At 59.5% G+C, this 27675-nt stretch overlaps 1 protein-coding gene across 1 annotated transcript; it reads right to left on the reverse strand.

Annotated features, from left to right (window-relative positions):
* Nucleotides 1–4358: 4358 nt before the first annotated feature.
* On the reverse strand, nucleotides 4359–27244 carry NBL1 (NBL1, DAN family BMP antagonist). The gene is made up of 4 exons (XM_068162706.1): nucleotides 27096–27244; nucleotides 9378–9572; nucleotides 8340–8451; nucleotides 4359–5777 (listed from the first exon to the last, which is right to left on the reverse strand). The coding sequence occupies exons 1-4, from the start codon at nucleotides 27116–27118 to the stop codon at nucleotides 5520–5522; spliced, it is 588 nt and encodes a 195-aa protein (XP_068018807.1). The 5' UTR covers nucleotides 27119–27244; the 3' UTR covers nucleotides 4359–5519.
* Between the last annotated feature and the right edge of the window lie 431 nt (nucleotides 27245–27675).

Here is a 27675-nt window from a genome sequence, read left to right on the forward strand (position 1 = left end):
GGTCCTGCTGGCTGCTTCATCCCTTCTAGTTCAGAAGACACTTCTGAATCTTGAAGGGCCATCAGGTATCCCCTGCCCCCACCTCCACTTTGCAGCCCCAGCACCTCAGGGTGCTTGGCAGGGACTGGTTTGGGGGTTTTTTCCCTCCATTTGCCAGCTGCCAAAAGGTGGTTCCCTCCCCTTCCCCCCAAATGAATGGCAGCTGATTCTGCTGGGGGGTGAGCAGAGCTGAGGGCACTGACTCCAGCACAAACCCAGAGCCATCTGTCTGCCTCTGCCTGTGCTCCTGGCACCCAGCCCTGAGGTCACAGGGCCAGCTGCTGCTCTTTCCTCCCCATGGCACCTCCAAAGCCCTCATCACAGTGCTTCCCTCGGGCTGCTGCTGCTGCAGATGTGAGGGTGAGCTCCAGCTGTGCATGCTGCACACCCCACCAGCCTCAAGCCTGCTGCCCAGGACCCCACCCTGGGGCAGAGCTTGGCCTCTTTACCAAGCTCTACTCAATCTCATCACCTCCTGTGCAGAGCAGAGCTGTGCCAGGGGGAGTTTAGGCTGGAGGGGAGGAGAAAGTTCTTCTCAGCAAGAGGAATTGGCCAGGGGGATGTGCTGCCCAGGGAGGTGGTGGAGTCCCCATCCCTGGAGGTGTTCAAGAGGGGCTTGGATGTGGCACTTGGGGCCATGGTCTAGTTGTCAGGAGGTGTTAGAAGGTAATAGGTTGGACTTGATGAGCCCTGGGGTCTTTTCCAACCATGATCATCCCTTGCAGATGTGTCCAGGAATGCAGTGCAGGGGAAGGAGCAGAGATCCCCTCTCAGTCTTCTCCTCTCCAGACTAACCACCCCCAGGGCTCTCAGCCTCTCCTCAACCCTTCCAACCTCTACCAGGAGAGCTGCTGCAGCTGAGAAGCTTCTGCAGGGCCAATGGGAGGATCTGGACCTCGTTTTAAGGCAGGTTTTAATGTTTTGAAACTAAACAGGGGAGGGAGATGGAGGCTAGATGTAAAGAAGACATTTTGACAGTGACAGAGGTGAGCCCCTGGCCCAGGCTGCCCAGAGAGGTAGGAGATGTCCCATTCCAGGCTCTGCCATGCTTGCCTCAGTGGCTGAAGGGGCAGCTCAGGGGGGCTCTGGGCAAGGCAAGAGGCAAAGCAGGGCTCAGCTCTGTGCCTGGCCACAGCCCACAGGCAGCTCAGCACCTCCCTGCCACTGGCAAGCTGCTCCCTGGCAAAGAGCTGCTGTCACTGGTACTGGGACAAGCTCTCCTGGGAGCTTGCACACAGCATTTGGATGTTAGGAAGCAGTTCTTCCCCAGGAGGGTGGTGAGAGCCTGGCACAGGCTGCCCAGGGAGGTGGTGGAAGCCTCCTGCCTGGAGGTGTTTGCAGCCAGGCTGGAGGTGGCTGTGAGCAACCTGCTGTGGTGTGAGGTGTCCCTGCCCATGGCAGGGGGTTGGAACTGGCTGAGCCTTGAGGTCTCTTCCAAGCCAGACAATTCTATGAGTCTATGATCTGCCCTCCCTCTGCTTCCCCAGGATTCATCTCCCCTCGGATGCTCCCAGCCAAGCCTCCCCTCCCAGGGCAGCTCTGCTCCAGCGCTGGCAGGCGGCCCCGGGGCAGAGCGCACAGGCCAGGCTCTGATCGCAGCAGGAGGTTCCTTCAGAGGAGCTCTCCCGGCACAAAGCTTCCACTTCCTCAGCCCATCTGTGCTGGGAACAAGCAAGAAAGCCCAGCCCGAGCCCACGCTGTAGCAGCCTGCCCGGCACAGACGATCCCAGCTGGGGCCAGGCTGGCGCCGAGCGAGGCAGTGGCGCTGCAGCCCCAGGACACGGCTCCTGCTCAGCCCTGCTGCACCCCAGCCTCTGCAGCATCCCTGCTGCACCCCAGCCTCTGCAGCCTCCCTGCTGCACCCCAACCTCTGCAGCCTCCCTGCTGCACCCCAACCTCTGCAGCTTCCCTGCTGCACCCCAACCTCTGCAGCATCCCTGCTGCACCCCAACCTCTGCAGCTTCCCTGCTGCACCCCAGCCTCTGCAGCCTCCCTGCTGCACCCCAACCTCTGCAGCATCCCTGCTGCACCCCAGCCTCTGCGGCTTCCCTGCTGCACCCCAACCTTTAGAACTTCCCTGCTGCACCCCAGCCTCTGCAGCCTCCCTGCTGCACCCCAACCTCTGCAGCCTCCCTGCTGCACCCCAACCTTTACAACTTCCCTGCTGCACCCCAACCTCTGCAGCATCCCTGCTGCACCCCAACCTCTGCAGCCTCCCTGCTGCACCCCAACCTTTACAACTTCCCTGCTGCACCCCAGCCTCTGCAGCATCCCTTCTGCACCCCAACCTCTGCAGCCTCCCTGCTGCACCCCAACCTTTACAACTTCCCTGCTGCACCCCAGCCTCTGCAGCATCCCTTCTGCACCCCAGCCTCTGCAGCTTCCCTGCTGCACCCCAACCTTTACAACTTCCCTGCTGCACCCCAACCTCTGCAGCATCCCTGCTGCACCCCAACCTCTGCAGCCTCCCTGCTGCACCCCAACCTTTACAACTTCCCTGCTGCACCCCAACCTCTGCAGCATCCCTGCTGCACCCCAACCTCTGCAGCCTCCCTGCTGCACCCCAACCTTTACAACTTCCCTGCTGCACCCCAGCCTCTGCAGCATCCCTTCTGCACCCCAGCCTCTGCAGCATCCCTTCTGCACCCCAACCTCTGCAGCCTCCCTGCTGCACCCCAACCTTTACAACTTCCCTGCTGCACCCCAACCTCTGCAGCATCCCTGCTGCACCCCAACCTCTGCAGCCTCCCTGCTGCACCCCAACCTTTACAACTTCCCTGCTGCACCCCAGCCTCTGCAGCATCCCTTCTGCACCCCAGCCTCTGCAGCTTCCCTGCTGCACCCCAGCCTCTGCAGCCTCCTTGCTCATCTCCAGAGGTTTTGCACACCCCCAGGAATTGGCCATTGGGATGTGCTGCCCGGGGAGGTGGTGGAGTCCCCATCCCTGGAGGTGTTCAAGAGGGGCTTGGATGTGGCACTTGGTGCCACGGTCTAGTCTGTGGTGACAGCTTGGAGTTGATGATCTCTGAGGTCTCTTCCAACCCGGGTGATTCTGTGTGTGATTCCTCCTCTCCAGAGGCACTCCTGAAGGCCATCAACATCTGGATGCCACAGCGGACCAACAGCGCCACCTAACGGCGACAGCGCCGGGAAGGGCTGCGCGGCGCCGCGGGGACCCCACACGCTTCCCACCCACACCAGTGGCAACAACCCACTGAAACCCCCCGGCTGCGGCGAGGTGGGACCCCGAGCCCAGGCACAGCTGGCCTGCAGGCTCCACGAGCAGCCCAGATGTTCAGTGCTTGGGGTCGGTTTTCCCTTTAGAATCCCAGAAGGGGAGGGGTTGGAAGGGACCTCCGGAGCTCATCCCCTGCCAGAGCAGCATCCCCCAGGGCAGGTCACACAGCAACACAGCCAGATGGGGCTTGAAAGGCTCCAGAGAAGGAGACTCCACAACCTCTCTGGGCAGCCTGCTCCAGGCCTCCAGCAGCCTCCCAGCAAAGAAGCTTTTAGCAGCTCCCCTCTCCTCCTCCTCCTCCTTCTCCCAGATAGAAAGCAGAAAGCTGAAGGGAACATCCCAAGTCTGCAGAGAAGGAGACTCCACAACCTCTTCTGCAGAGAAGGAGACTCCACAATCTCTCTGGGCATCCTGCACCAGGGCTCCAGCACCCTTCCAGCAAAGAAGCTTTTAGCAGCTCCCCTCTCCTCCTCCTCCACATGGAAAGCAGAAAGCTGAAGGGAACATCCCAAGCCTGCAGAGAAGAAGACTCCACAGCCTCTCTGGGCAGCCTGCTCCAGGCCTCCAGCACCCTCACACCAAAGAAGCTTTTAGCAGCTCCCCTCTCCTCCTCCTCCTTCTCTTCCTCCCAGATGGAAAGCAGAAAGCTGAAGGGAACATCCCAAGTCTGAAGAGAAGGAGACTCCACAGCCTCTCTGGGCAGCCTGCTCCAGGACTCCAGCACCCTCACGGCAAAGAAGCTTTTAGCAGCTCCCCTCTCCTCCTCCTCCCCCCAGATGGAAAGCAGAAAGCTGAAGGGAACATCCCAAGTCTCCAGAGAAGGAGACTCCACAAACTCTTTGGGCAGCCTGCTCCAGGACTCCAGCACCCTCCCAGCAAAGAAGCTTTTAGCAGCTCCCCCTCCTCCTCCTCCTTCCCCTCCTCCTGCTCCTCCTCTCCCCAGATGGAAAGCAGAAAGCTGAAGGCAGCATCCCAATCCCCTGCCCTCTACTGCTGTCCCCTCTGTGCCTCCAGCCCCTGCCCCTTCAGCACTGGGCTGCCTGCTGCCAAAACCCCAGAGAGGCAGCAAAGCCCTGGGGAGTGGAACCACAACTAATTTATTTAAGGGGGGAGGGGGAGGGGGGGATTAAAACACCAAACACCAAACAGCCAACAAAGCAACCAACCAACCAAAAAGAACCCAACCAAACCTTGGGGCAAGGAGGGGGGGAGGCATGGATTACAAGCTCTGGAAGCTCTTGTCAGGCCAGTGCCAAGGAAATCAGCTTTATACAGCAGAGAGAAAGGGGTAGCAGGAGGGGCCCAGGGCTGTCCCCCCCCCCCTCACCCCACCCCAAGCCTGCCCTGCAAAGGGACATCAGCATCCCAGCCCTCGGCTCCCCCTTCTCCCTCCACCACCATTAAAGTGCAGCAGGGAGAGGGGGAGAGGGGCTGGCTCCCACCCAGAGCAGCCCAGCAGCCAGCCTGCTCTTGGGCCCTCCCCTGTGGGCCACGAGATGTGAAGCCCCACAGCAGGATGCAGCTCCCTCAGCCCCAGGTAGCTCCGTGGTGGCTCTGAGCACCACCGAGGCGCAGGGCTCTCCCCACCGAGCTTCCAGCAGCCTCAGGCACGCAGCCCCTGGGGCAGAAGGCTCCCCAAGAGCTACCAAATCCAGGGGGGGTTGGGGCAGGGTGAAGGTCCAGATGGTGCCAGGAGGAACAGAGCGTCCAGACTGAGCCCAGGCAGGGAGAGGAAGGGATGCTGCTGGTCCCAGCAGGGAGGGGTGGAGGCTGCAGCCCTCCTTCCTCCACCCCAGGTGTGAGCTGCTGACGAGAGCTGAGCCCAGGAGGAGCCAGCAAGGGCTCCTCAGCAGGGCTGGGGGAGGCAGCCCAGCTCCTGCTCCTCTCAATATATTAGAACTATGATGTGCAAGTGGGTTTGCAGCCCTCCCCTCCCCCCCCGGCAGCTCCAGCCCCACGGCCGCCCCTCAGCCCCTGCCGCAGAGGGCTCCTCCAGCCCCGGGGCGGGGAGGGGGCGGTGGAGCAAAGCCTGAGGGGAGCTGATAGACAGGAAAGCCTCCTCCCCTCCCCCCCCCCCTCCCTCCCCGAGCCCCAGCCCCCTCCCCGGCAGGCAGCCCCCCGGCACACAGGCAGCCCCCCGGCACGCAGGCAGCCCCCCGGCAGGCAGCCCCCCGGCAGGCAGCCCACCGGCACACGCAGAGCCCCTCTGCCCACGCCGCAGGCACAGTCCTCAGGGGCCAGGTCACTCCTCGCCCTCCTCCTCCTGGTGGTGGTGGTGGCCGGGGGCAGGAGGCTCTTCCAGCTCCTGCTGGGGGTGGGCATAGTGGTGGGGGCCGGGCCCCTCGGCGGCCAGGTTCTCCTCGGCGTTCAGGTAGACGTTGAAGAGAGCTCCCTCGTGGCTGGGCTCCTTCCCGCAGGCCTGGCAGCTGCAGTGCAGGATCTTCTCCACCAGCTTGTCCACCCTGGGGATCTCCTCGTTGCCAGGGCAGTCCAGCGTCACCTGGGCACAGCAAGGGGGCACAGTGAGGACACGCTGCCTGCCCTGTCCCCCCCTGCAGGGGTAGGACCAGCAGAGAGTCAGCCAACATCAGGAGCAGTGTGGCCAGCAGGAGCAGGGAGGTCATTGTGCCCTGTGCTCAGCACTGCTTAGGCTACACCTCGAGTCCTGTGCCCAGCTTCGTGTGGAAAGTGATGAGGAGCCTGCTCCTTGCTCCTGGCACAGAGCTTGGGGCAGTGCTGTGGGTGGCTGCCTGCCCCACAGCTCCTTGGCAAGAGGCAGAGCAGTGTGCCCAGCCCTGGGTGGTGTTTCAGGGAGCCCTCCTGGCCATGGAGCTCCAGCTCTGGGCTCCTCAGTTTCAGAAGGACATTGAGAGACTGGAAGGTGTCCAGAGAAGGGCAAGAAAGCTGAGGAGGGGTCTGGAGCACAGCCCTGGGAGGAGAGGCTGAGGGAGCTGGGGTTGCTTAGCCTGGAGAAGAGGAGGCTCACAGGAGACCTTCTTGCTCTCTCCAACTCCCTGCAGGGAGGTTGTGGCCAGGTGGAGGTTGGTCTCTTCTCCCAGGCAAGCAGCACCAGAACAAGAGGACACAGTCTCAGGCTGTGCCAATGGAAGTTTAGGCTGGAGGTGAGGAGAAAGTTCTTCCCAGAAAGAGGAATTGGCCATTGGGATGTGCTGCCCAGGGAGGTGGTAGAGTCCCTGTGCCTGGAGGTGTTCAAGAGGGACTTGGATGTGGCCCTTGGAGCCATGGTTTAGCTGCCAGGAGGTGCTGGGAGCCAGCTTGGACTTGCTGAGCTCTGAGGCCTTTCCCAACCTTATTGATTCTATGCAAAGAATCAACATTTTTCCCCAAAGTATTTTCTGTCTGAGCTCTCACTGCAGAGTTTTAGCCTGGAGAGCATAAAATCAGGGAATGGGTTGGGTTGGAAAGGACCTTAAAGATCATCCAGTTCCAAACCCCCCAAGCCACAGGCAGGGACACCTCCCAGTAGCCCAGGGTGCTTGAAGCCTCATCCAGCCTGGTCTCAGCCACTTCCAGGGAGGAGGTGTCCACTTCTCTGAGCAGCCTCTTCCACTCTCTCACTGGAAAAGAATTTCTTCCTCATCTTCAGCCTCAGTCTCCCCTGAGAGGATCCTCTCCAATCCTGGCACTCCCAGCCCTTCTCCAAAGTCTCTCCCCAGCTCTCCTGCAGCCTCCTTCAGGTCCTGGAAGGCTGCTCTGAGGTCTCCCTGGAGCCTTCAGCCCTTGTCAAAAGTCTCTCCCCAGCTCTCCTTCAGCTCTCTTCAGGTGCTGGAAGGCTGCTCCAAGGTCTCCCTGGAGCCTTCTCTCCTCCAGGCTGCCCAACCCCAACTCTCTCAGCCTGTCCCCATAGCAGAGGTGCTCCAGCCCTCTGATCACCTTTGTGACCTTCCTCTGAAGCCTCTCCAGCAGCAACATTCCCCCTTGCTGTGTCGTGCTCAGCCTGCAGTTGTGCTCAGCCTGCAGTCATGCTCAGCAGGTTTGCTGCTGACACCAAGCTGTGTGGTGCAGCAGACAGCTGGAGGGAAGGGATCCATCCAGAGGGAGCTGGGCAGGCTGGAGAGGTGGGCACAAGCCAACCTCAGGAGGTTCAACAAGAGCAAGGGCAGGGTCCTGCAGCTGGCTGGAGGCAATCCCAGGCACAAATGCAGGCTGGGCAGGGACTGGCTGGAAAGCAGCCCTGAGGAGAGAGCCTTGGGGGTGCTGGGGGAGGAGAAGCTCCCCAGGAGCTCTCAGTGTGCACTTGCAGCCCAGAAAGCCAACCAGAGCCTGGGCTGCAGCAGAAGTGTGGCCAGCAGGGCAAGGGAGGTGATTCTCCCCCTCTGCTCAGCTCTGGGGAGACCCCACCTGGAGTCCTGCCTCCAGTTCTGGAGCCCCTATGACAAGAGGGATGTGGAGGTGCTGGAAGGTGTCCAGAGAAGGGCCAGGAGGATGAGCAGAGGGCTGGAGCTGCTCTGCTGTGAGCACAGACTGAAGGAGTTGGGGCTGTTCAGTCTGGAGAAGAGAAGGCTCCCAGGTGACCTCATTGTGGCCTTCCAGGATCTGCAGGGGGCTGCAGGAAGGCTGGGGAGGGACTGCTCAGGATCTCAGGGAGTGATAGGACTAGGGGGAATGGAATGAAGCTGGAGGTGGGGAGATTCAGGCTGGAGGGGAGGAGGAAGTTCTTCCCCATGAGAGTGGTGAAGCCCTGGAATGGGTTGTCCAGGGAGGTGGTTGAAGCCTCAGCCCTGGAGGTGTTTAAGCCCAGGCTGGCTGAGGCTCTGGCCAGGCTGATCTAGTGTGGGGTGTCCCTGCCCATGGCAGGGGGGTTGGAACTGGCTGAGCCTTGTGGTCCCTTCCAACCCTGACTGATTCTATGATCCTATGCTACTATGTGCTGCTGCTGCAGCCCCTTCCAGCCAGGCATCTCCAGACACCTGAGAGACAGCCTGGGAGGAACCCAGGAGAGGGGAAAGCTCAGGGAAGGAGGAGGACTTGCCCTGAGGTGGGGGCAGGGGGAGCTGTGAGCCCCGGAGGCAGGCTGGGCAGGGGGCAGCAGGATACTCACAATTTCCCACATGGACTGGGCTGGCATGCAGGAGTCACAGTGAACCAGGGACTCTGTGGACTGAGGGAAGGTGTTGGGGACACTGTAGCTGAAACACTGCCCCAGACAGGCCCTGCAGAGACAAGAGGAGGGGTGAGGGCTCAGCAGGGGCTGCCTGCTCGCCCCAGGGAAGGCAGATTGGACCTTCCACCAAGCCACACAAGGAGGCAGCTGGAGAGAGGCTGTGCCTGGCTGCTCCTGTGCCAGTCCCCAGAGCCACTCTGGTGGCAAATCACAGAGTCAGAGAATGGTAGGGGTTGGGAGGGACCTCTGGAGCTCCTCCAGACCAAGCCCCTGCTCCAGCAGGGCACCCACAGCAGCTTGCCCAGCAGCACAATGCCCCAGGGGGGGGTTGGAAGCTCTCCAGAGGAGGAGACTCCACAACCTCCAACCCCTCTGCCAGAGCAGGATCCCCTAGGGCAGGGCACAGAGGAACACATCCAGATGGGGCTGGAAAGTCTCCACACCAGGAGACTCCACAACCTCTCTGGGCAGCCTGCTCCTGGGCTCAGCACCCTCACACCAAACAACTTTCTCCTCCAGTCTGTGCCCAGTGCCCCTTGTGCTGTCCCTGGGCACCACTGAGCAGAGTCAGGCCCCAGCCTCTTGCCCCCCAGCCTTTAGCTCTTGCTGAGCATTGCTCAGCTCCCCTCTGGGGCTGCTCTGCTCCTGTTCAGATGGAACCTCCTGGCTTCCAGTCTGTGCCCACTGCCCCTTGGGCTGTCCCTGGGCACCACTGAGCAGAGTCTGCCCCCAGCCTCTTGCCCCCCAGCCTTCAGCTCTTGCTGAGCACTGCTCAGCTCCCCTCTGGGGCTGCTCTTCTCCTGTTCAGGTGGAACCTCCTGGCTTCCAGCTTGTATCCACTGCTCCTTGCCCAGCACCACAGAGAGCCTGGCCCCCACTTCTTGCCCCCCACCCCTCCAGATGCTCCTGAGCAGTGCTCAGATCTGCTGTGAGGGCAAGCAGCTGGCCCCAGCCCTGCCCTGGGGGTGTCTGTACCTGTTCTGGATGGACTTGGACTCGCAGCCGCTGTGCCCCACGATCTGGGTGATGTTCTTGGCCTCACACCAGGCACTCTTGTCTGGGAAGAGGGCAAGCTTGTTTATGGGGGGTGGTGCAGCCAGGAGCAGCGCTGGCAGCAGGGCTCCAACCACAAACCATAGCATCATGGCCAGCTCTGCCACAACCCTGCAGCTGGAGACAGAGAGAGAAGCATCAGCAGGAAGCTCAGAGGGCCTGGAGCCATCCCTCCACTCTGAAGAAGCACAGAGAAGTCCTCCCATGGAATCATGGCACCATGGAATCAGTCCATCAAACCTCCTGGATCTGGATCAGAGAGTCAGAGAATCATAGAGTCAGAGAATCATAGAGTCAGAGAATCATAGCACCAGAGTCAGAGGATCAGAATCAGAGGATCAGAGTCAGAGTCAGAGGATCAGAGTCAGAGGATCAGAGTCAGAGTCAGAGGATCAGAATCAGAGGATCAGAATCAGAGGATCAGAATCAGAGTCAGAGGATCAGAGTCAGAGGATCAGAATTAGAGGATTAGAGTCAGAGGATCAGAGTCAGAGGATCAGAGTCAGAGTCAGAGGATGAGAGTCAGAGGATCAGAGTCAGAGGATCAGAATCAGAGGATCAGAGTCAGAGTCAGAGGATGAGAGTCAGAGGATCAGAGTCAGAGGATCAGAATCAGAGGATCAGAGTCAGAGTCAGAGGATGAGAGTCAGAGGATCAGAGTCAGAGGATCAGAATCAGAGAACCAGAATCAGAGAATCAGAGAGAATAGAATCATAGAATCATAGTCACAGAGTCATAGAGTCACAGAATGCTCTGGGTTGGAAGGGATCTCCAAAGCTCACCCAGCCCAACTCCCCCTGCACTCAGCAGGGACATCCCCAGCTACATCAGGCTGCCCAGAGCCCTCTCCAGCCTCACCTTGAACACCTCCAGGGTTGGAGCCCAAACCACCTCCCTGGGCAGCCTGTCCCAGTGCTCCACCACCCTCATAGTGAAGAGCTTCTTCCTCACATCCAATCTCACTCTGCTCTGCTCTGGTTTGAAGCCATTGCCCCTGGGGTCCTCTCCCTGCACACAGTCTCTCCCCAGCCTTCCTGTAGGTCCCCTCCAGGTACTGGCAGGCTGCTATTAGGTCTGCCCAGAGCCTCCTCTTCTCCAGGCTGCACACCCCCAGCTCCCTCAGCCTGTCCCCACAGCACAGAGATACTTCCCCATCCCATCCTGCAGCCCAGGGCAGCCAGCACCCTCATTCCCTGGCCCCAGGATCTCTAGAGGAATGAGGTGGAGTCTCTGCTGACTGTTCTTGTTTCCTGGTGACAAAGGAACCATCACAGCTCAGCACAACACCACCTTCCCAGCCCTGCCTGCCCAATCCTCCCAGCACTTGCTCCTGTGAGTTCCACAGGTCCTGGGTGAGGGCAGCTGGGCTCTGCAGGTCTGGGTTTGAGGCAGGCAGAGAGGTTTAGCCCTTGAATTTGCACCAATTAGAGTGCAAGTAACTAATGAGAGCAACGTGGCTAAACACATTTGGCCTGCAGACAACTCCTAGGGATTCCTTCTGCCCCCTGAATGCTTTCCATAGAATGGAATCATGGAGTCAATGAGCTTGGAAAAGAGCTCAGAGCTCAGCAAGTCCAACCTGGCACCCAGCACCTCCTGACAGCTAAACCATGGCTCCAAGGGCCACATCCAATCCCCTCTTGAACACCTCCAGGGACAGGGACTCCACCACCTCCCTGGGCAGCACATTCAAAAGGCTAACAACTCTCAATGAAGAACTTTCTCCTCACCTCCAGCCTGAACCTCCCCTGGCACAGCTTGAGACTGTGGCCTCTTGTTCTGGGGCTGGGTGCCTGCCTGGGAGAAGAGACCAACCCCCAGCTGGCTCCAAGCTCCCTTCAGGGAGTTGGAGAGAGCAAGAAGGTCTCCCCTGAGCCTCCTCTTCTCCAGGCTAAGCAACCCCAGCTCCCTCAGCCTCTCCTCCCAGGGCTGTGCTCCAGACCCCTCCCCAGCTTTCTTGCCCTTCTCTGGACACCTTCCAGTCTCTCAATGTCCTTCTTAAACTGAGGAGCCCAGAGCTGGAGCTCCATGGCCAGGAGGGCTCCCTGAAACACCACCCAGGGCTGGGCACACTGCTCTGCCTCTTGCCAAGGAGCTGTGGGGCAGGCAGCCACCCACAGCACTGCCCCAAGCTCTGTGCCAGGAGCAAGGAGCAGGCTCCTCATCACTTCCCACACAAAGCTGGCCCAGGAGAAGTCTGGAAAACAGAAGTGTCACCACCCCAGGCTGAGCCAGGTTGGAGAAGCTGCAGGGCACAGAGCTGTTTTTATTTGAGGAAGGAACAGACTTCACAGAACCCTGCAATGGTTTGGGTTGGAAAGGGAACTTTAAAGCTCACCCAGTCCAACCCTCCTGCAGCCAGCTGGGACAGCTGCAACTACAGCAGGGTGCTCAGAGCCCCAAAGAACCTGACCTGGGATGGTGCCAGCCATTGGACACCTCCCAGCTCCTGGGCAGCCTGGGCCAGGCTCTCACTACCCTCAGGGGCAAACATTTCTCCCTTCTCTCTACTCCAAATCTTCCTCTTGAGTTCCACACCATCCCCCCTTGGCCTGGCACAGCAGGTCCTGAGAAAAAGCTTCTCCCCAGCCTGCTGATCTCCCCAAGGCTACCAGAAGGTCTCCCTGGAGCCTTCTCCAGGCTGCACAACCCCAACTCTCCCAGCCTGGAGCCTCCCAGCAGAGGGCTTCCAGCCCTGCCAGCACTGCTGTGGCCTCCTCTGGCCCTGCTCCAACAGGTCCCTGGCTGTGCTGAGGGCTCCAGAGCTGCCCCAGCACAGCAGAGGGGCAGAATCCCCTCCCAGGGGAGAGGTTTGCTCTGCCTGGGAGCTCTCGGTGCCAGCTCAGCTCCAGCTTTTCAATCATCACTTCCCCAACTCCTTTTTCTCCCCACCTTCAAACCCAAAGGTGGCCTCGCTGCAAGCCTTGCTGGAGCAAAAGGACCATTCCCGGGCAGGGAGCCTCCTCCTCTGGGCAGGGAACTCTTCCTCCTCTTGGAAATGTGCACCAGGTGTCGCTGCAAGGCAGCAGCAAGAGGTGGAAACCTCAGCCCAGGGGCTTGAAAGCTCAGCCCAGGGGCTGCAAACCTCGACCCAGGGACTGCAAACCTCGATCCAGGGGCTGCAAACCTCGATCCAGGGGCTGGAACCCTCAACCCAGGGGCTCGAAACCTCAAGCCAGGGGCTGGAAGCCTCAACCCAGGGGATGGAAACCTCAACCTAGGGGCTGGAAACCTCAACCCAGGGACAGGAAACCTTAACCCAGGGCTGCAAACCTCAACCCAGGGGCTGGAACCCTCGACCCAGGGGCTGCAAACCTCGACCCAGGGGCTGGAAACCTCAACCCAGAGACAGGAAACCTTAACCTAGGGGCTGGAAACCTCAACTCAGGGACAGGAACCCTTAACCCAGGGCTGGAAACCATATCCCAGGGGCTGGAAACCTCGACCCAGGGCTGGAAATCTCGACCCAGGGGTTGGAAACCTCGACCCAGGGGTTGGAAACCTCGACCCAGGGGCTGCAAACCTCGACCCAAGGACAGGAAACCTTAACCTAGGGGCTGGAAACCTCAACTCAGGGACAGGAACCCTTAACCCAGGGCTGGAAACCTCGACCCAGGGGTTGGAAACCTCAACCCAGGGACAGGAAACCTTAACCTAGGGGCTGGAAACCTCGACCCAGTGACTGGAAAACTCGACCCAGGGGCTGGAAACCTCGACCCAGGGGCTGGAAAGCCACGGGAGAGGGCAGCACAGCTTTTACTTGCCTGCAGCCACCCAAACCCAGCACAGGGTGACTCCGAGGAGAAGGAGGGGGAGCCCAGGCACAATCCTCCCTCTCCAAGGTGGTCAGCAGGGGAGGTTCTCACCACCCCCACCCCCCCGGGGGGAATCCCACGCAGGATTCCCGAGCCAAGGTGCCTGCCCCAACCTCTCCCAGTCGCTGGGGACAGGCAGATGGAAAAGCATCAGAGGAGCAGGGCCATGTTTTCCTTTGTGGGGTTTGGATGGAGTCAGAGTGAGAGGCAGGCTCCAAGAAGGCATCTGAGAGCCACTGCCCTCCTGTTTGTTCAGGCAGAGCAGGATCCAAAGCCCACACTGGCAAGCCTCCCGTGGATTCCCATGGCTCCTGGGCCTGGCCCTCTGACACTTGCTGGGAAGAGGAGAGGAAAATCGTCTTGTTTATCAGACACTGCTGACCCAGGCAGCCCTGCCCTGGGGACTCCCAGCTGGGTGGTGCCCTGGCTGCTCAGCCTGTCTGCACCACCTCCACCAACGCAGCCTCAGCTGGAGGACCACCCTGCTCCTCCCCACGGCCTGCGAAGCACCTAGCAGCTCTGGCCCCGGGTGTCTGAAGGTCAGTGTGGGGCAGGGTTTGCTCTGTTAGCCCTGCACTAAGCCAAACCTCCTGGTTCTGGATCAGAGAGGCAGAGAATCAGAGTCAGAGAATCAGAGTCAGAGAATCAGTGTCAGAGTCAGAGAGTCAGAGTCAGAGAGTCAGAGTCAGAGAATCAGAGTCAGAGTGTCAGAGAATCAGAGTCAGAGAATCAGAGTCAGAGAATCAGAGTCAGAGAATCAGAGAATCAGAGTCAGAGAATCAGAGTCAGAGAATCAGTGTCAGAGTCAGAGGATCAGAGTCAGAATCAGAGTATCAGAGTCAGAGAATCAGAGTATCAGAGTCAGAGAATCAGAGAATCAGAGTCAGAGAATCAGAGAATCAGAGTCAGAGAATCAGAGTCAGAGTCAGAGAATCAGAGTTAGAGTCAGAGTCAGAGAATCAGAATCAGAGAATCAGAGTCAGAATCAGAGAATCATAGAATCATAGTCATAGAATCATAGTCATAGAGTCACAGAATGCTCTGGGTTGGAAGGGATCTCCAAAGCTCACCCAGCCCAACTCCCCCTGCACTCAGCAGGGACATCCCCAGCTACATCAGGCTGCCCAGAGCCCTCTCCAGCCTCACCTTGAACACCTCCAGGGTTGGAGCCCAAACCACCTCCCTGGGCAGCCTGTCCCAGTGCTCCACCACCCTCATAGTGAAGAGCTTCTTCCTCACATCCAATCTCACTCTGCTCTGCTCTGGTTTGAAGCCATTGCCCCTGGGGTCCTGTCCCTGCACACAGTCTCTCCCCAGCCTTCCTGTAGTTCCTCTCCAGGTACTGGCAGGCTGCTATTAGGTCTGCCCAGAGCCTCCTCTTCTCCAGGCTGCACACCCCCAGCTCCCTCAGCCTGTCCCCACAGCACAGAGATGCTTCCCCATCCCATCCTGCAGCCCAGGGCAGCCAGCACCCTCATTCCCTGGCCCCAGGATCTCTAGAGGAATGAGGTGGAGTCTCTGCTGACTGTTCTTGTTTCCTGGTGACAAAGGAACCATCACAGCTCAGCACACCTTCTTGGCCGCCTGGGCACACTGCTGGCTCATGTTCAGCTGCTGTCAACCACTACCCCCAGGTCCCTTTCTGCCTGGCTGCTCTCAGCCACTCTTCCCCCAGCCTGTAGCACTGCCTGGGGTTGCTGTGGCCAATGTGCAGCACCTGGCACTTGGATGTGTTCAATCTCCTGCCCTTGGACTCTGCCCATCTGCCCAGCCTGGCAAGGTCCCTCTGCAGAGCTCTGCTACCCTCTCACAGCTCAACTCCTGCCCCCAGCTTGGTGTCAGCTGCAAATTCACTGCTGATGGACTCAATCCCCTCCTCCAAATCATCAGTGAAGATATTGATCAGGCTGGGGCCCAGCACTGATCCCTGGGGCACACCACTGGTGCCTGGCTGCCAGCTGGCTGTGGCACCATTCCCCACCACTCTCTAGGCTCAGCCTCCAGCCAGTTCCTAACCCTTTTTTCTCCATTGCAGGGGGGAAATGCTGCAGGTTCTGCTCAGGAGCACCCGGGGCAGCTCCCCACACACACTCTTGCTTTGCTTGCTCTTCTGAAACCAGCATCACTCATTCCTCAAATGCCAGCAGCTCCCTGCTGAGGAATCCTGCTCCCAAAGGCAAGCCCGGAGATCAGAGCTGGGATGTGACCCAAAGAGCAATCACAGCCCCCTGGGGAGCAGCTGAAATTCCTCTGGAGTCAGGACACAAGTTCAGTTCCACATGCCCGACTAAAGAGCAATTTCCTTCTGCCCCAAGAGAGGTGGTGGCTGGGGGCTGGAGAAAGGTGGTTGGCCGGGGGCTGTTTCTTTTCACCCCCTCCAGGTTTCTGAGCTGTCTCTGCCCCACAGCAAAGAGACAAACTGGCTGTGCTGCCAGCCCTGCTGCCCTGGGACCTCGGTTTGCCTGGAGGTGTTTCTGCTCAGGGCAGAGCCATCGCCAGAGGCTTGGAGGATCAGCCCTGAGCATCTGGGCTGCTCCCTCAGAGCACTGCTGAGCACTGCTATCCCCCAAGCCCTGATGCTCAGCCTCCAGCAGCCCCCAGGCCACATGCCCATGGTGGTTTTCCCCCTTCCAAGAACACTCTGGAACCCAGAGGGCCACATTGCTAGGAAGGTAATCACACAAACACACAAGCATAGAAGCAATAAGGTTGGAAAAGACCTCAGAGCTCAGCAAGTCCAAGCTGGCACCCAACACCTCCTGACAGCTAAACCATGGCTCCAAGTGCCACATCCAAGCCCCCTTTGAACACCTCCAGGGATGGGGACTCCACCACCTCCCTGGGCAGCACATTCCAATAGCCAATCTCTCTTGCTGGGAAGAACCTTCTCCTCACCTCCAGCCTAAACCTCCCCTGGCACAGCTTGAGACTGTGTCCTCTTGGTCTGGGGCTGGGTGCCTGCCTGGGAGAAGAGACCAACCCCCACCTGGCTCCAAGCTCCCTTCAGGGAGTTGGAGAGAGCAAGAAGGTCTCCCCTCAGCCTCCTCTTCTCCAGGCTAAGCAACCCCAGCTCCCTCAGCCTCTCCTCCCAGGGCTGTGCTCCAGACCCCTCCCCAGCTTTCTTGCCCTTCTCTGGACACTTTCCAGTCTCTCAATGTCCTTCTGAAACTGAGGGGCCCAAAACTGGAGCTCCATGGCCAGGAGGGCTCCCTGAAACACCACCCAGGGGTGGGCACACTGCTCTGCCTCTTGCCAAGGAGCTGTGGGGCAGGCAGCCACCCACAGCACTGCCCCAAGCTCTGTGCCAGGAGCAAGGAGCAGGCTCCTCATCGTTTCCCACACGAAGCTGGGCACAGGACTCGAGGTGTAGCCTAAGCAGTGCTGAGCACAGGGCACAATGACCTCCCTGCTCCTGCTGGCCACACTTCTCCTGATGTTGGCTGTGCCAGGAGCAAGGAGCAGGCAACAAGCCGCAGAGAGCAATGAGGTCTGCCCTGAGCCTCCCCTGCTCCAGGCTCAACAAGCCCAGGAGGTTTGCAGCAGCACCTAGCACAAACATCTGCCGCAGCTGAGCTTCGGGAGGGAGCTGGGGCTGGAGGCAGGCTGCTGCCGGAGCTCAACCCAACCATGCGAGCAGCGCTGCCGCTAAACCCATTCATCTGACAGCAGCCCCAGGGCGGGGAGACAAAAGCACCGGGCGCCTTCAGCCACCCCCCCAGCCCCAGCCGAGAGGGGAAGGCAGGCAGAAAGGAAGAATAGGCACCCGAGCAGGCTGGCAAACCCCCCCTCGCCCCGGCTGAAGGCAGGCATTGAGCGCATTCCTCGGTGACAAGCTAAATTACACGTTGCGGCCCCCGGAGCAGCAAGGCTGCGCTCCCCGCCGCTGACCCCGGCCCTGGCCGGCGCTTCCCCGCACACACAGGGGCTTCTTTCTCTTCTCCACAAGCAAAGCACTTGTTGTTTGCCTCCCCCCCACCTCCCCGCTAGCCAAAGCTCCTCAAGCAGAAAGTTCAGCTGGGTTCCGGCAGAGCCATCAGCCCCCGGGGGTCTCAGCCCCCGGGCAGCTTCCTCCTCCGCCAGCCCCCCGGCACGCATTGGAGAGCTCAGATGACTCAGCCCCCGAGCCCGGCACATCCCAGGCTCCGGAGGCAAACACAGCTCCCAGCCGCAGCTGCCCCACGGCCCCGGCCCCGGCTGTCTCCATCCCCAAGGGGCCAAGCGTCCCAGGCTGCCGGCTCTCGGCCCTATCAGCTCAGCTTCCCTGCCCGGCTCAGAGAGCCTGGAGGGAGTCCTGCTGATGGCTGAGCCCCCAGAGAGCCCAGATTGGAGACAGGAGTTCTTTACAGCGAGGGCAGTGAGCCACTGGGAGTGCCAGGACGAGGGACAATGGCTTTGAGCTGGAACACCATGGGGATGTGGCCTGGGGGCTGCTCCAGGCTGAGCACCAGGGCTTGGGGGATAGCAGTGCTCAGCACCCTGAAGGACATGGAGCTGCTGGTGAGGGACTAGGGGAGGCCATGAAGATGGTCAGAGGGGATGGAGCACTTCCCCTACAGGGACAGGCTGGGAGAGCTGGGGCTGTGCAGCCTGGAGAAGAGAAGGCTCCAGGGAGACCTCAGAGCAGCCTTGCAGTACCTGAAGGGGCTCCAGGAGAGCTGGGGAGGGACTTGTGACAAGGGCTGGGAGTGTCAGGATGAGGACAATGGCTTTGAGCTGGGAGAGGGGAGACTGAGACTGGAGATGAGGAAGAGATTGTTGGCAGTGAGGGTGGGGAGACTCTGGAACTGCTCCAGCCTCCCTGGGCTCCAGTCTCACAGGCTGCCCAGGGAGGCTGTGGCTGCCTCCTCCCTGGAGGTGCTCAAGGCCAGGCTGGATGAGACCTTGAGCAACCTGGGCCGGTAGGAGGTGTCCCTGCCCATGGCAGGGGGCTTGGACCTGGCTGATCTTTAAGGTCCCTTCCACTCTATCAACCAGCTGGCAGCACACTCAGATGGTTTGGATCACCTAGAATCGCTCCTTCCTCCCAATCCCAGCGGTCCTGGGCTCCCTCAGGAGCCCCCCCAGGCAGGCCAGTGTCTGCCGAAGGCTGGGAGCAGCTGGGGACAATCTCGGTGCTTGCAGCAGCCCGGAGGAGGGCAATCAGGGGAATTACCTCGGAGGCCACCTTCCCAGCCCCCAGCTGCTCCCAGCCCCCAGCTGCTCCCAGCCATTTGGCAAGCAAACGCTTCTGGAGGGAAATAAAACAGATCTAATCAGTTTTACCCTCCTTTTCCAGCGGGAAGTTTACCCCATAATCCAAGACAAGCCTGCAGGTGGACAGGGAGAACGTTTCCTGAGCAGCTGAATCTATTTATAGGCTTCCCCCCCCCAGCCCTTATCCAGGATCTTGCAGCTTTTGCCAAGCTCAGAAAAGCCACAGGCACAGGTAGGCTGTGCTCAGGGCCACACAGGCAGCATCTGGGGGTTCTGAGAGACAAGAGAGCCTGGAGAGCTCTCCAAACTCTGCTCTGTGGGTGCCCCCCCAGGAAGGGTGGCAACTCCTCACTGCAGCACAGGGAAATGAGGCATGGAGCTGGGAAACAGCCTGGCCTCGGTGCCTGAGGCAGGGATGCAAGTTCCTGGGTGAGGGGCACATGAGGTGGTGATGGTGGTGGGCTGAGGGCAGGGCTGGATGACCTGGGAGGTCTTTCCCAGCTTTCTGTGCATGACATCTCAGCAAGACCAACACAAAGTGTCAGCTCCTGGTCTGGATGACACCTGGGATCTCCACCTTCCTCTGCTGTCTGGTGGAGCTGGATTCTCACCCAGCAGAGCTGGGATCTCCACCTTCCTCTCCTGTCTCCCTCTCCTGCCTGATGGAGCTGGATTCCCACCCAGCAGAGCTGGGATCTCCACCTTCCTCTCCTTGACTGATGGAGCTGGATTCCCACCCAGCAGAGCTGGGATCTCCACCTTCCTCTGCTGCCTGATGGAGCTGGATTCTCACCCAGCAGAGCTGGGATCTCCACCTTCCTCTCCTTGACTGATGGAGCTGGATTCTCACCCAGCAGAGCTGGGATCTCCACCTTCCTCTCCTTGACTGATGGAGCTGGATTCCCACCCAGCAGAGCTGGGATCTCCACCTTCCTCTCCTTGACTGATGGAGCTGGATTCCCACCCAGCAGAGCTGGGATCTCCACCTTCCTCTCCTTGACTGATGGAGCTGGATTCCCACCCAGCAGAGCTGGGATCTCCACCTTCCTCTGCTGCCTGATGGAGCTGGATTCCCACCCAGCAGAGCTGGGATCTCCACTTTCCTCCCCTGTCTCCCTCTCCTGCCTGATGGAGCTGGCTCCCCAGCCAGCCTGGCTCTCAAGCTACACCACACCAAGCTGCCAGGAGAACCCCTAAGCTGGTGTCAGATGTGAGCCCCAGCAGGCCCAGGTCCTGCCTTTGTGTCCAAGCAGTGATTTGTGCCATTCTGCTGAGGAAGGCTGGAGCACAGGTGAAGAGGAGGCCCCCAAGGTGTGCTGCTCCGTGCCTCAGTTGCCCTGCCTGTAGCAGCAGAGAGAGGGGGAGCACCACCTGCAGTGAGCTGATGGGTGTGGGGAAGGGTGGGAAAGCACAGGGAGGTCTTTGGAATGCCAGACCTCCTTCGAGGGAAGAGGCTGCTGGGGCAGAAGGAGTGGGGGTGGCTGCCAGCAGCCCTTGCCCCACACGCTGCAGAGCACTTTCCTCGATGGGGAGGTGCTGGCAGGGAAGGTGGGAGTCAGGCCAGGACAGCACTGCCTGGTGGGGGAGTCACCCAAGGACACTGTGCTGCAGGGCAAGGTGGGAGGGTTGCTGCCTGGAGAAGACAAAGCTCCCCAAGGACTCGGGTGGGATCGCTCCCGAGCGTGGAGGTGGCCAGGAGCAATCTCCTTGCAGGTGGCCGGGAATGCTGAAAGCCAGCTGGTGGCTTGGGCACCAAAAAGGAAGCAAAGCCACAGTAAGTGGCTGATTTGGTGGCAATTGGAAAGAAACATGCGAGCAGCCCTGAAGAAAAGGCCTTGGGGGTGCTGGGGGAGAAGCTCAGCAGGAGCCAGCAGGGAGCACTTGCAGCCCAGAGAGCCAAGCAGAGCCTGGGCTGCAGCAAGAGAAGTGTGGCCAGCAGGGCCAGGGAGGGGATTCTGCCCCTCTGCTCCACTCTGCTGAGACCAGAGCTGGAGCTCTGGGGCCAGGTCTGGAGCCTCTGTGCCAGGAAGGCTCTGGAGGGGCTGGAAGGTGTCCAGAGAAGGGCCACGAGGAGGAGCAGAGGGCTGGAGCTGCTCTGCTGTGAGCACAGCCTGAGGGAGTTGGGGTTGTGCAGGCTGGAGAAGAGAAGGCTCCAAGGAGACCTCATTGTGGCCTTCCAGGATCTGCATGGGGCTCCAAGAAAGCTGGGGAGGGACTTTTGAGGCTGTCAGGGAGTGATAGGACTGGGGGGGATGGAGCAGAACTAGAAGTGGGGAGATTGAGATGGGATGTGAGGAAGAAGTTGTTCCCCAGGAGGGTGGTGAGAGCCTGGCACAGGTTGCCCAGGGAGGTGGTGGAAGCCTCCTGCCTGGAGGTGTTTGCAGCCAGGCTGGATGTGGCTGTGAGCAACCTGCTGGAGTGTGAGGTGTCCCTGCCCATGGCAGGGGGGTTGGAGCTGGCTGAGCCTTGAGGTCCCTTCCAACCCTGACAGCTCTGTGATTGTCTGTACCTGTCCCAGAAAGAGCCAGCACATGGCTCTCCTCAGACACAGGATTTCACAGAACCACAGAATCACCAAGATTGGAAGAGACCTCAAAGATCATCGAGTCCAACCTGTCACCACAGCCCAAGTGCCACATCCAATCCCCTCTTGAACCCCTCCAGGGATGGGGACTCCACCACCTCCCTGGGCAGCACATTCCAATAGCTAACAACTCTCTCTGGGAAGAACTTTCTCCTCACTTCCAGACACCACAGGGAATTGCCCCTTAGGGATCCCAACTCAAAGGGTCAGGCACTGGCACAGGCTGCCCAGGGAGGGGGAGAGCTGCAGCACCCACCCCCAAACCCCTACCCAAACAACAGCTTTCCTTCTCTGCTTGTCCTTCCCCAACACTTCTCCCTTTGCTGACATCTGCACTTAGCTAAAACTTGACAGGTTTTAATTTGGCTGCAAGAGAATGGAAAGCACAAAGCACAACATTCTTTGGAGCCTGCTGCTGTGCCTGCAACAGCCCTAAATGAATCTGATTAGGGCTGGAGCACCTCCCCTAGGGGAGAGCTGGGGCTCTTCAGCCTGGAGGAGGCTCCAGGTAGACCTCAGAGCAGCCTTCCAGTACCTGAAGGGGCTACAGGAGAGCTAGGGAGGGACTTAGGACAAAGGCTTGGAGTGACAGGATGAAGGGGGGTTGCCTTTGAGCTGGAAGAGAGGAGACTTAGACTGGAGATGAGGAAGAAATTCTTCAGAGTGAGGATGGGGAGACACTGGAACAGGCTGCCCAGGGAGGCTGTGGCTGCCCCCTCCCTGGAGGTGTTCAAGGGCAGGTTAGACAAGACCTTGAGCCTCTGGTCCAGTGGGAGGTGTCCCTGCCCATGGCAGGGGGGTTGGAACTGGATGATCTTTAAGGTCCCTTCCAACCCAACCCATTCTGTGGTTCTGTGACTGCTGTCACAACGACCTCACCAGGGAGAGGGAGCAGAACTCAGCACTGAAGGTGTCTAGAGGTGACAGCTGGGGGTTGGTCTCTTCTCTCAGGCACCCAGCACCAGAACAAGAGGACACAGCCTCAAGCTGTGGCAGGGGAGGTTTAGGCTGGAGGTGAGGAGAAAGTTCTTCCCAGAGAGAGTAATTGGTCATTGGAATGTGCTGCCCAGGGAGGTGGTGGAGTCCCCATCCCTGGAGGTGTTCAAGAGGGGCTTGGCTGTGGCCCTTGGAGCCATGGTTTAGTTGTCAGGAGGTGCTGGGTGCCAGGTTGGACTTGCTGAGCTCTGAGGTCTTTCCCAACCTTATTGGCTCTATGATTCCTCAGGACAGCAAGCCAGAGGAGAGCTTAACCAAGCAGAGAAGCCTCTCCTGAGCTGGGAGCTTCAGCCTTGCTTTGCTGAGCTGTGAAACTGGGAAAGGAACAATGGCAACAGGAGAAGACTTGATGTTCAAAGTGCACAAAACCTCTGGGACAGTGGAGCAAAAGCTGTGTCACTTCTCAGTGTGCTTCTGGCTGCCTCTGACTCCTTTCAAGGAGAGCCTTCGAGCTCCCCTTCCCCTAACATATTCATTTCCACCCCAGCAGGGTTGGGTGATCCACAGAAATAAAGCAGAAACAGAGCAAAGCAGAGCAGCAGGTTTCTGAAAGCCCTCTCCCTTCCCCTGCTTTGGCCACCCCTTCAAAAGCTTTGATACCTTGGGGGCTGAGCTGAAACCTGGCTCTGTGCTGGTGCACAGAGCACTCCGGCAACTCATCTGGTGAGAGGAAAAAATCCATCCAAGCTCCTTTGGTGATATCAAAGTCCTTGGAAAGCGACCTGTGGACTTAGCCAGGGCTTAGATGGGATCCTAAAGGAGCCCTGCTGGCAAAGGGATGCCCTACTGGCCTGTGGAGGAGGCAGGAGTAACATAAATGGTTTCTGGTGATTTATTTCGGTTGCTTCATTTCTTCAGCACTAAGAACAACCAGGGCCAGGGAAATGCATCAGCCAAAAAGCATCAGAGCTCAGCCTGGCCCCACACCACCTCCCACTGCCTCTAAGAAACGTGGCCCTGGCACCTGGGGACATGGTTAAATGGCCACAGCAGTGATGGGTTGATCTTAGAGGTCTTTCCCAAGCCAAAGAGTTCTCTGATTCCCCCAGTGCCTGCTCGAACCGTGGGGCTCCACAGCCCCTAAAAGCAGCAGGGTGGGAGCAAGGCTCAGCTGTGTTGGGGAGCTGGAAAAGAAGCCCCCAGCTGCTGGCAGTTCTGGGGAGCAGCAGGGCTGGGGTGGCTCAATAAACTGGGGCAAGGCAGAGGCTGGAGGGTCAGCCCCTGCACAAGGACAGAGCAGCCTGCCCCATGCTGGGGCTCCAGCAGTCCCCAGCGGTAGGTCGTCTCTGAGAGAAGATGAGAAGGAGGCATTCTGAAAGCCAGCTGTGAGCAGCCTCTCAGCCAGAGGCTCTGCTCGCATGTCTGGACCTGAAGGAGGCTCAGCTCCCTCCTGTGCTTCCCCTGGAGCTGGTGTTTCCCACATGCTGGCTGTGGCAGAGCAGGCAGAGCCACCCAGCACGGCCACCTCCAGCCACGCAGGAGGACCACAGGCGTCCAAGAGGGCATCCAAAGCCCCCTCAAAATCTCACACGAGGGCAAAAGCTGCTGCTCTCCAGCTGGGCTGCTCTCCCCAAAGCCATCCCTGACCACTGCAAGCAGCAGCTTCCCACCCAGCATGGAAAAAAAGAGTTGTCTTCTCCTCCACCACAGCTCACTGACCCCAGAGCCCGACCACCACCGCTCGCCAACAGCGTCTCCCCGAAGCGCTCGGCTCGCTTTGGAGGCCACCGTGGCAGCACCATCTCCCCTTCTGACCCAGCCACAGCCTCTCCCCTCCTCTTTGGGTGAAAAGAGCGTTCGTGGGGCTGCTGGCAAAACCCTCCCAGGCTCTGGGAAAGGCCCCAAGGGTTGGATTCGCAGGCAGGCAGGCAGGCAGCAGCCATGTCCCCGGGGGAGGCTTCTCCCAGCAGTCCCCAGCTCTGCTTTCACTTAGAGTGAGGTAACCTGGGACCGGCTCCTCCGAGTGACTCCAGTGGTGCAAATGAGATCAGAATCTGGCACTGCTCGTCTGCCTCAAAACAGGCAGAACTGGAACCAGATAAAACCAGTTCCAGGACGTAGCAGTGGCCACCAGGACGGCCACGGGAGGCGGCAGGGATGCCAAGCGCGGCTCCAGGCCTTGCCTGGTCATCCATGACCAAACTGGCACGGAAACATCCAGCCCCGGCCCACGCAGCGGGGCTGAGCTCGCAGGATCAGGTTCCCAGCTGCTGGAGCAAGAGGGGGAAAGAAGGGAAGGGGAAAAGGCTTTGCAGCCAACGCCGTGGGTCCTTCCCTGGCGGTGCAGGATCCTTCCTGCAGGTTCCCTCTCCCCTTCACTCCCTGCTTGGGTCACATCCTGGCCCCTGCAGTGCAAACCCAGCGGACTCGAGCGCTGCTTTTTTCCCCCCCTTCTTTTCATCTCTGCTTTCCTCTGCGCCAGCTTTGAGGATACCAAACCCAATGTCTGTGTCAGGCACCCACGGCACTCAGCTTCAACACCAAAGCACAGACCCACCTGGCTGTGCAGGGGAAAAGGCTTCTGGAGGGGGAAGGCAACAGCTCACAGCTCAGCTGGTGCATCCCAACTGACACCCCCACGGTGCTGGGGGCTGACCTCACGCACCACCGGGACTTGTTCCCTCCTCAATCTGCAGGATCAGGCCCAGCAACCACAACTAAATCAAACCACAAGCTGAATGCTTCATCTTTCCTCCTCCCTGGCCAAGGCATCTGAGCTCCAGATCAGAGCAGCAAGAGGCTTAAAGCCTCCTCTGAGAGAGTGACCAACACGCGGGCCCCATCCTGACACCACTTCCAAAACGCGGCTCCGAAGGATTGAAATCTTGGCAACGTGCAGTGTGTGTGTGTGTGTGGGGTGGGGGGAAGAGGGGTTTGCAGCCCAGCTCCACAACTGGTAGAAAAGAGTGTTGGGGTTGTTCTGCTCCAGCCATCACAGCTAATTTACACCCAGGAAAGGCCTGGCCCCCACCACCACCACCACCATCACCACCCCGCGTCGCTCCCTCCCCAGGCAGCGCGGCGTGAGGAACAAAGGTCTGGGGAAACGGCAAGCCCGGCTCCTGCAGGGCTAACGGGAGGCACAGAGCTCAGACCACCCCTCCTTCCAGCCCAAATCCTCCCCCAGCAGCACCATTTGAGCAGCCACTCAGGTTTTTAAGAGTCTGCTTTGAGGCTGAGGAGTTTCTCTGCCCTAAGCCGTGCTGGATCCGTGGGATCCCTGCTCCTTGCTTTGCCACAGAGGATCTCTGAGCCTGAGAGGTTGGTTGGGTGTTTGGTTTGGGTTTTTTCTCCCCCCAGCAGACTCCAAAATATAAAGAGAAGGATCCAAGGCCCTAGGATGGAGCAATCCCTCAAGCTCTGCCTGCCCCAGGGGTGACTGCAGCCTACAATACAGGAGCCAGTGGAAGTGCTTCAATGGGAGCAGCACCGAGCCCGGCAGGAAGAGCTGCCCAGGAGCTTCTCGGGCTGGTTTCCCACGACTACACCGACTCGCCACGACCTTGGCAGTGCCAGCACACACCACCTGCAACGTTACTCCAACACAAGCAGGTCTTCAAGGCTACTTTAGAAGCCTTTTGGCCCGGGGCCCAATCCTGTGCTTCCCAGGCACCCAACCTTCCCTCCAGCTGGACTCTTTTCCTCGCTGCGGAAAAGCCAAGCGGGCGCCGAGGAAGGCTCTGCTCCTTTGCCCTGGTTTTTTGGTTTGGTTTGCTTTTGTTTCTTTGCAAGACCACAAACTCCCCGAGCTGGAATTTGGCACAGAAGAGGTCATGCCAAGGAGCCTGGATTCTTCTCGGGGCTGTTTGCACACACTTGGGATTTTTCTTACCGAGAGGCAAATTCCATTTCCCATCCTGCGGTTTGCGAACGGGAGGCTGCCTCCCAAAAGCACAAGTGCCCAGCACTTAGGGCTGGTTGGACATGGCAAAGAGGATATTAGATGTTTAGGAGGATGGGGGGGGAAATGGACCTCACCATATGTCAAGGATCTTTCCCCACTCGTTCCAGGTGCAGATTTTCCCACCCCAAACACCCTCACAACCAACCCTGCGTGGCAAAGCTACGGCGCGCTCCCCGAATCCACAAGAACCTCACAAAGGCTGAGTCTGGAACGGAATGGAGGTGAGCTTACAGGCAAAAAAGAGGGCTGTGGAGCAGGGCTTAAGGGGTGTCCTCATCAGAGAAATGTTAGGAGGCAATAAGGGATTGTCTGGATCAACTTTAATGCAGCCTGGAAATGAGTTGAAGCATGTTCCGTGCCCGGAACGTCTCTCAGAGAAGAGGAGAAAATCCCCACGGTGCATGAAAGGCAGAGATTATTGTCTGCCACAAACAGAACTCGCCCCAAATCCTCGGGCAAACTCAAGGGGGGAAGTTATGCCTCAAGAAGCAGGTAGAGAGAAACCGGATCTAAACCTTTGTGATGTCCCAGTGAGCACCGAACCGTTCGCAGGAGAGGGAGGATGGAAATCCATCCCCGGCACGCAACTTTCCGACTAACAAAAAAGTTTTACTGCTTTGCCGTCAGGAAGATCCTTCCTCCAGCACACGTCCCCAGGAGCTGTGGTGAATCCATGCACCAAACCTTCCCGTTCTTTTCTCTGCGCTTTTGTCCGAACCCCAAAGCAGCCGGGGAGGGCTCTGCTCTGCTCTGCTCTGCTCTGCCCCGCAGATGTCTGACCCACGCAGCGCGGCTCCACACACAGCCCACTCCTTTTATTTTCTTTGCCCTAAAGCAGCGGTGGAAATAGCAGAAGGATTTGCACAGCAGATCCTCCACACACACACCCCCCCCCCCCCACACACACACTCCCCACCTCCTCCTCCCCCCCACCCCGTGAAGTCCTCCTCATCTGCAACTGATTTCTGCCCGTGGCAAAGCCCTCATCCTCCGGCCATCAATTACCGGGGGCGGGAGCTGGGGGTTGCGGGGGGGGGGGGAACAGGAGGGGAAGGGAAAGAGGTAGAAAACTCTGGTGGTGCTCAGCAGCAGGTCCGGGGGGTGCTGGAGAAGAGGACACACGCACACAAAGCCGAGGGGGTACTCACCGGCCAGGCGACGGCGGGCACATCCCATGGGATCCGGGCAGCGGGCAGCTACAGCCCCGCGGTGCCCGGCGGCTGCCGGGGCGGGCGGGGAGCTGCCGCCTCCCTCCCCCCGGTGCCGGGCTCCGGGCGGTGCCGCCGGCCCCGCCGATTGCACAATCGGGGCGGGACGGGGCTGGTTGGGCTTGGGGGGGGAGCTTGGGGGGGGAGCGAGAGAGGAGGGGAAAGCAGGGAGGGAGGGACGGAGGGGGGAGGGAGAGGAGCGCTGGACCGCCCCGCCGGGGCTCCGCCGGCTGCGGGAGGTGCGGGGGGCAGCGGGAGCCGCGGCTGCGTCCCCGGGCTCGTTCTTCTCCTCTCCCGGGAGGTCACAGACTCGGAGAATCGTTAAGGTTGGAAAAGGTCTCTCAAAGGGCTCTTAGAGGTCTTTTCCAACCGTAATGGTTCTATGATTCCAAGATCATCGAGCCCGACCATCCACCCAACACCACCCTGGCCACCAAACCACGTCCCACAGAGCCATGGCCACGTCTTCCTCAACACCCCCAGGCATGGGGACTCCACCACCTCCCTGGGCAGCCTCTTC

Source organism: Melanerpes formicivorus, unplaced genomic scaffold (genome assembly GCF_026170545.1).
Source record: "Melanerpes formicivorus ecotype bairdi unplaced genomic scaffold, bMelFor1.0.p_v2 SCAF_67, whole genome shotgun sequence".
Classification (NCBI taxonomy): domain Eukaryota; kingdom Metazoa; phylum Chordata; class Aves; order Piciformes; family Picidae; genus Melanerpes; species Melanerpes formicivorus.

Bases quoted from the DNA above. Each gene is read 5' to 3' on its own strand.
- NBL1 (XM_068162706.1), bottom strand. From the start codon at position 27,118: ATGTGCCCGCCGTCGCCTGGCCG. The intron at 9,573-27,095 runs GTGAGTACCCCC...CTCTGTCTCCAG, and splicing joins TGCCCGCCGTCGCCTGGCCG to CTGCAGGGTTGTGGCAGAGC. The intron at 5,778-8,339 runs GTGAGTATCCTG...TGCTGTGCCCAG, and splicing joins CCCAGTCCATGTGGGAAATT to GTGACGCTGGACTGCCCTGG.